This window comes from Branchiostoma floridae, chromosome 7, assembly GCF_000003815.2.
Source record: "Branchiostoma floridae strain S238N-H82 chromosome 7, Bfl_VNyyK, whole genome shotgun sequence".
Classification (NCBI taxonomy): Eukaryota; Metazoa; Chordata; class Leptocardii; order Amphioxiformes; family Branchiostomatidae; genus Branchiostoma; species Branchiostoma floridae.
In genome coordinates this window covers 9,904,882-9,912,787 of record NC_049985.1, presented here as the reverse complement: position 1 = coordinate 9,912,787, position 7,906 = coordinate 9,904,882, and the positions used below count along the sequence as shown (strand labels likewise).

The window sequence follows — 7,906 nt, the reverse complement described above, 5'->3', positions numbered from 1 at the left end:
AATATGAAAGATGGTCTCCACTGGTTTGTGTCTTTCAGAAACGTCTTCATCTTTCTGTTCGGTTTGTAGGGATTTCTGCAGGGCTCTTATGTTTCCATAGCACAAATTGTGGACTCATTTTCAAAAAAAGTAGCGCCAACGTTCGCACCAACCTTTTCAACAGTATGATGTATTTCCTTGTTTTGTATAATGTTTCATATTGGTAGGGTCAGAGTCCTATTAGACATTTTCTAGATCTCCCAATCATGTTGATTTGAACTCTATGTGGTGAAATTACCAGTCTGTATTTTTGTAGGTCAGTAAAATGTTGATATGAAGACATTCATTACAGGGACCCAGGTAAAGTTTCAAGCTGCTGAGACAAATCTGGCCAACATGTACAATTTTATTGTACATCTAGAAAGATTTTATTGTTTGATATAGAAAAATATTATGTTACACATTGAGTCTTTTAATCTGGTAAAATTAACACATTGTGCTAAAGGATTGACTTCTAAAGAGTATAGCAGTCAATACCATATTAACCAACAGATGTCTGTACAGATTTATATCAAATTTTATAAATAGTACTTAGAAGATTTATTGTGGTGCCAGTGGTTGTGCCTTTTTATGAATATCAAGAAAGGCCTGGATAGTGGTGGTATCCTGACTTTCCTTTCGCTTTTCTGTATCAGTTCAAAAGTTTGTTGTAAAACCTGCACAAAATGTTCAAAATTAATTCTGGGTTGTTTGAAATGTTTGTAAGATGAAGATGTCGGTGATAACATTCCAAATTATATTGTTGTAATAATGGTGCTACAATGGTAGTGATTACGTTGTGATCATTAATACATCCCTGACTGTTAAACTTTGAATTACACTGCCATATGGAGAGCCCTTTCTACAGGGAGGTGAATGTTGCATGTATATTGAATGTTCTGTCATATATGATATCATCCAGTATTACACTTGTCATGCATCTTAATAACCAGTCAAATGCTGTGATAATTGTCATGCAACCCTCTGAATATTAAACAGACTGATAATCTCTAAAAGCATTTCTTTACCTCAAAGAGAAGTTTCTGATGCCAAATTAATGCCAGATTGATAATTGGAACAAAGTTGACATGTGGCATAATGTTTGCACCTCAACAGTAGTTGCATCTGGTATGATTTTCATCATGTTTTTCAGGGTGATCATAAGTAAGTGGACAACAAAAAACAACTGTTAAAGATACAAACAGTCACAAAATCCTTTTATTTAGTCCAAATTACTATGATCACATTCACATTGGAAAATGTATGTGGAAAGGAAAACTTCCTGTGTAAGGAACATATTACATGTACTATAAAGACATTTCAAGATGTAATGGAAGATGGCTTTTCAATACAATGTGTTTGTAGCAAAAAAAAGAACATGTTGACAGAACTTGTGCAATATCAATATTGCCATTTCCTTTTATATGATGTATTGTTAAAGAGAATTCACAGCATGAAAATCACCCTCTGCTTGTGTGTCTTTTGTAGCACACTACAACATAGCATTGAATGGTCATAGAAAAAATTCTATGGCTCAAATATAAACATGATCTTAATGTTACATGCAGAAATTATAAGTGACAAGAACATGAAAGGATAGATTTATGCAATATTTCCTTGGTTACATCTGCAACAAATGAGACAAATCATAATACATGTACTATTTTAGGGGCACTTTTACACAACATTTATTGACAACTAGATAGATCTATCATCATAAAAGCTCTTGTGTCTAGGTTTTGTCATGTAGCAACAAATCTCTTGCTGTATTATCTAAAACTCCTTTCTAGATGAAATCCTTCAGGAAAAGAAGTGTGATGAGCAGCAGTAAGGCAGACAGCTGCAGCGCAGGTGCAACACTGACTGGAGACTTTGGGTCCACAATCTTAAAGACCTTCCCAAGGGGCTGAGACGCACTTGGGTTGAGGGTAGTCAACAGGTATGTCTCACCTGTACGGCAACAAAACAAGAAGAAATGTTAATGTCCTTCCCGTCCATCAGAAGATAAGACAAAGATGAATTTTTGATATATGATGATAAAAGGTACATTGTATTTGGAGTCAATTCGTTGAGGTCAATTGTCAATTTCATACTGGGCAAAACTTGCAGGTCTCCACACCTCCAGGGTCAAGTTTGGAATGGTGTTGCCAGCCTCAATTTTCTTCAGGAAGTGATGGAACAAAAATTATCTTTATCACAATGTAAGTAAACATTTATTCCGACCTGAGACATCCTGTCCGAACCCGAGGATGAAGTAGTTAGCAGCTCCCCAGGACTGCTGACTGCTGGTTTTACACACACTGTTGTCCCCAACGCAGAGGGCTGCATTCGTCCATGAACCATTCTGTTGTTCCTTCAGGTAAAACAGCTTTCTGTGGGGAAGATAAAAGGAAAATGCAACTGTATAAATATGAACTCTTGAAATATAGATTTTTTTATAGTTACAAATAGGGCTGGGTACCGGTACAGAAAATCCAGGTCCGGTTCAGGTCCAAAGGATCAGGTCCAGGTCCGGACCTGAACCTGGACCTGATTCAGTATGACTCATACCAATGGTCCATTTCACTACAAAGAAATCTGTTTGGTGGAGTATTAGACCTACACTGGCGTTTTAAAATCCTACAACGCTAACTGCACCAGTACGATGTCTGTAAAACTTGGTTGAAATTACTATAAACTCTACTCTACTTCACTCTTGTTTTCTTTTCTTCCACTGCAAGCGCCAAAACGTGTGAATGCCTTATGAAATAATCTGTTAATTTTCTAATTGGTCCAACATCCAGTCCGCCTAATTTTTTCAGGTCCGGTTTTTCTGGACCGGTCCAATAAGAAAAACCGGTTTTGTACCGGTATGCTGTACCGATACCCAGCCCTAGTTACAAACCAAACGTCATTCCTCCTTGTTACAAACCTAAAAGGTCTGTTCTTCTCTAACATAGGAAGTATACCAGAGGGATTACAGGAGAAACAACAAACATACTTTTTTTTCATTACACCTGTTTTCAGTAGCTATATTCTCCATGTCCCTTCAATATGTGCCTAGCCATTGCTAAGTTCGGCTGTCCGAAAATGTTTGGATCTTCAGGGATTGTAACCTACAGTAGTATTTATTCATCACACTGTTCAGTTCTGTGTGAACATTTTTAGCACATAGCGCTGAATGTCACATACCCTGTGTAGTCAGCATACAGGTACTTCCCCCTGAGGCTGGGTATGTAACATCCCCGGTACACGGGGCCTCCTATCACTGCAATACCCTCATCATGGGAGTACACGTGGATGGGTGGGACGTGATCTGAAATGATGTCACCGTAAGGTTTTTACCTCTGATGAAAAGCAACTCTCCCACTGGTTTTAACAGAAGGACCAAAAGATACAAACGCTATATACATATACATGTACAAGTTCAATGCACCAGGTCCTGCTCTTTTAAAGTTCTGAACACTTGACAGTGAACCATGGTTTACAACATTACATGCAAAAGACAGCAATCTGCTCCTTGACATCTGTAAAGTTTTAGATAAGACATTATTTCTCCCTTTTCGGTCAAGACCAGTGAATGCGTGACTGAGAATAAGTTATACTGGCCTTTTTTTATATTTCCTGCAACAGGTGGTTGATCACCTTTTCTGTGAGCTAACACTGAATCAATCTAGCCATCCTTTTTCTTAAGTTCCATCATCAGAACACACCCACCATCGTCACACCCGCTGGGGTCCTGGCAGGTGTGCCCCTCCCTGTCCGGCCAGCCGTGGTTCCCGCCCCTGCTGATGATGCTGATCTCCTCGTAGCTGGAGTTCCCCACGTCCCCACAGAACACTCGCCCACGGCCAACACCTGCCGACGGACTGACTATCATTAGATGTGAAGAAAACTTTCTCCTTCGGTAGTTCTTTGATATTTGCGACTTCAGTTTTGACCGTCTGACGTTTAGTTCATCCTCGCAGTACGAGGTCCACATTTGTCAACCTGCTAAATATCTTGTTAAGCAGATAGTTATGTGCATGATATGCCGCCATATGTAGAATTTACTTTGTTTTTGATATTTGCATATAATGGTGTGCTGTAAGGAGTAAATCATCTTTACTTGAGAGAAAAGTCTGTAGCTTGGTGCAACAATTTCAGTGAATGAATATGGTCAGACTCACATTTTCCTCAGTGGAGCTCTGAGTTCATTTTGGCCTCTAGTTGGATTGTTACGTTCAAATGTCCACGAAGCAAGAAAATAAATCAGTACAGTCCTATTGGATGAATCGAAGACCCACCTTCCTTGTCTCCTTTATCAACTGAACAACGCCAGGGGTTCTTGAAGCCGTAAGCAAACACCTCCGGTCGTGCGTTGGCCTGTCCAACAAACGGGTTGTCCTGGGGAATGTTGTAGGGCGGTCCCGAGTCCGCTGTAGTCACATTGATGCGCAGAATCTTTCCAAGGAGGGATGACCTGGAATGAAACAGTGATGCGGGGCCTCGGCGTTGGTACACACTAGACAGGTCTCTAGACAGAGAAGGGCTGTCACCAGTACCTCCATGTTGTCATGATGTCAAGTTTAAAGGTCTACTATGAAGTCATTGGAGTAAATACCCTGCGCTTGCCCAAAACCGGCACCTTTCTGGTTCTTATATTTGCGTTTTCTACCAACTATGATGCCCGTAAGATTATATTACAATTAAGAATACATTGTATAATTGTTTCCGGATTATTTCCATTACGTCGTTTCAAGGGTTTGGACGTCTCTCACGCACGCATTTATCTCATATGACCAGGAAGAAAACGCACACCGGCACCACTGTCTGGAAAGTCGTCAAAAACGGCCTAAGTAATAGGACAAACAAGTCGCTCAACATCTAATATAAAGCTAGGAAATTTAAACGGTTTGCGCCCTTACGTGTTCCCGGCGGTGTGCGCGCCTGCTCCCCCGTCCCCCACGCTGACGTACAGGTACCCGTCAGCCCCGAACAGCAGCTGGCCGCCGTTGTTACGGTCTCCCGGCTGCGCTATCTCCATCACCACTCGCTCGGAACCCGGGTCAGCCTAGGAGACACAGCGCGGATAACAGCATGAAGAAAAACAAAATGAGAAAAACGCATTTTCATTTACAAATAGTCAGGAACTACTATTGCCATTGCTTTGTTGTAAAGTTGTAGACTAACTATCACCTGGGAGTTTGCTTTATTTTCTGTTATCTGTGCACCTGTTACACTGCTCACTACTCCCCTGTCATAGTACCATTGATGGGTTGTTGCGGTCAACACTACCGGTGTTTATGACCCAATCTACTGCTACTGTTACTAAGAAGCAGTTTCTGGAAGTATAATGAGTTTGCTCAGTCTTTGTTGTGCTTTGTGGGCTACTCAATAATGCACAAGTACGGGTTTAATCACAGCTGCGGCGATTAAGGTATTCGCACGATTCGCCAATTACCAGTAGCGACTGCCGCATGTGGCTTTTTTAGAGCTGATACATGTGTATATCATACCTTCAAAACCTGCCGTTGAACAGTCTAGCGGCTATATTACAACTTCACTTTCCGCCTGCTTGTACATGCATAAATTGGGTCTTCAACACAACTCCGAGTCTCACTAGGGTTTTGTACTTTTTTCTTCCAGTCTTTCAGAAGCTCCATGGCCACTACTACTTCGCGCAGTTCGCTCCCTGTCGGAATGAACATGTGGGGAGCGAGCCATTGGAGCTAACTGAACTTGAAGGCCTAGCCTGGAGTCCAGTCTTGGGCGCTTAAGTCCGCTAAATTATGAGCCCAGTAAATGTTATAAAATAGAAGAGTGAATAACAATTTTTACCTTATAACGACTTAATCGTAGCCCGCTCCCGAAGGTCGACACCGAAAAAAAGAAGTCGAGTAGAAGCATATGATATACTAGTACATGTACTAGCATTGACTGTCATCCTTGGCCGCGAGCCAGGAATGTGATTACATAGTTACGGGATACTGTTCGAGTGGTGCAGGCTTAAAAACTTACCGTTGCTTTTGAACCTGACTTTACCGTTGCTTTTAGGAGCGCATAACTTGACCTTGGTCAGTAAATGCAGCTTATTAATTTCCAAACAGACGCTGGGTGAAAAGATCGTAACATTAATTTCCACGTGAAGGGTTTACCGATGGACAAACGGGTCAGTAAGTAAATGTTCCTATCCTCCCTCCAAACCTCTGCTTGGGGATACGTCCAGCCAACCTCAGTTACACAACGGTTGCATGCATGACCCAAAGACGTTATATAACGTCCTTGCATGACCCAATTATTTACTTCCCACCTGGTTCCTGTCATTTGATGCCTGCAGCCTCGCCAACACAGATTTGTGCCCGCCCCCGCCATTGCCTTCCCTGGTGCTGTAGTACACGTAGAAATATCCGTTCTGGCGGAACTGTGGGTCCAGAACCGCGCCGAGCAAGCCTCGCTCGTCCCCGGGACTGTCAGACGTCAACACTTTGGACGTGATGTTCAGGAAAGACTGGTCTAGCAGCCGCCCGCTGGAGTCGGTAACGCGTATCAGTCCGATCTGCTCAACAATGAAGAACCTTCCTGCATCGTCATCTGGCTGCAACATGGCCACTGGGTTCTTCAACCCGCCCACGACCTCTTGGAGACATAGGCAGCCTGGCGTCTCACTTGTCGCACTTGTAGAACAGTCCTTAGCTCCTAACGTGACGTGACTACAGGCCACAAGGAAGAACAGCACAGCGTATATGTACATGACTGGATTAAACCGTGTTGCCACCACGTGTAAATCTCTCAAGCTGCCAGGCTGGAGGGTTTAATAGTCACCCGGCCTACTCCCTAACTCGTGTCGTGCCCTTATTGGTGCCTGAGGTGTTCTGGGCGTCGACGTACTCTAACCAGACACTCTTTTGTCTATCACTGAAATACGAATCGCGTCAGAGGTCAAGTTGTTGTTCAAACGCCTTTTACTTGTACGTGACCCGCCCACCTGAAAGAACCACCCACCTGTAACGTTTACCTGTCGTAACCTGCGACGTGACCCAATTTATGCATGTTTTTCTATATGTCGGCACTGTCGACATCCGGTCGGCGACGGCCTTTTTTCAGCGTCTAAAAGGGAATTTTATGGTCATAGTCAAGATGTCGGGACAGGGCTTGCCCGACAAGTCAGGAATACATGTACATATTCGCCCGACACCTCATCGTGTGTCCCCGACAACTCCAGAGTCGGAGACATGTTGATATCCCGACATCGGGAAATCTGGGTTCAGTCAGGAAACAAATTGCATGCTCTCTGGCTCATAGCTTTATTTAGTCCTATCGTGATGTACACAATGAGTCCTCCTGTTGATGCATATAAAGTCGTCCCAACATCTGTGCTCCGGTGTCGGCAGTGTCGCGAAAAACTGTGGATAAAACAACCGCAAACCGCACTTGGAGTGTGAGATGTGGTTCAAAATAAAATATATATGAAATACAATTAGTCTGATCAAATAAAGTAGTTAACGTGATCAACCACTCCTTTATTGTGAACTACCTCTCTGTCAGAGCAATAATTCTGGACAGGTTTGAATGACCTTAAATATCAGGGCCAGTGAGTCTGAGCAAAGAGAACATTTTTGACATTTTTGTTCTGTTGCCATTCAGTTGCTCAGACAGTTCGCTCTGTGAAATGGGGCAAATCCCTAGTCTTATTGGCTTCCTTTGCTTGGGCTGCTAACGTTTAATACCTTCTAAAGTTTTTAGTTAATTATCCAATACCGTAAGTTTTCGACAGAACTTCTTGAGAATGTTTTGCCGAAAGTTGTGTTGGAAAATAAATTTGCCTTCTATAGCGTTATTTACCGACAAATATGAATCTTTATTTTGAACTGTCGGTACTTTGGTATTTACCCCTCCGGCACGACAGAAATGTTCACTGACGTCCGGC

At 42.5% G+C, this 7,906-nt stretch overlaps 2 protein-coding genes across 2 annotated transcripts in view; one reads left to right on the top strand and one right to left on the bottom strand.

Annotated features, from left to right (window-relative positions):
• Positions 1–1,481, top strand: part of LOC118419354 (proton-coupled amino acid transporter 1-like) — a gene marked incomplete in the record, with an annotated part of 12,467 nt that extends 10,986 nt beyond the window's left edge. The window contains 1 exon segment of the mRNA XM_035825716.1: positions 239–1,481.
• LOC118419355 (HHIP-like protein 2) lies at positions 1,211–7,205 on the bottom strand. Its single transcript, XM_035825717.1, has 7 exons — positions 6,290–7,205; positions 4,905–5,050; positions 4,284–4,459; positions 3,715–3,855; positions 3,190–3,313; positions 2,242–2,390; positions 1,211–1,968 (listed from the first exon to the last, which is right to left on the bottom strand). The coding sequence occupies exons 1-7, from the start codon at positions 6,728–6,730 to the stop codon at positions 1,805–1,807; spliced, it is 1,341 nt and encodes a 446-aa protein (XP_035681610.1). The 5' UTR covers positions 6,731–7,205; the 3' UTR covers positions 1,211–1,804.
• Positions 7,206–7,906: the final 701 nt, after the last annotated feature.

Bases quoted from the DNA above. Each gene is read 5' to 3' on its own strand.
- LOC118419355 (XM_035825717.1), bottom strand. From the start codon at position 6,730: ATGTACATATACGCTGTGCTGTTCTTCCTTGTGGCCTGTAGTCACGTC. The intron at 5,051-6,289 runs GTGGGAAGTAAA...TGTGTCTCCTAG, and splicing joins CATCAAATGACAGGAACCAG to GCTGACCCGGGTTCCGAGCG. The intron at 3,856-4,283 runs GTGGGTCTTCGA...GTCCGTCGGCAG, and splicing joins TGATAAAGGAGACAAGGAAG to GTGTTGGCCGTGGGCGAGTG.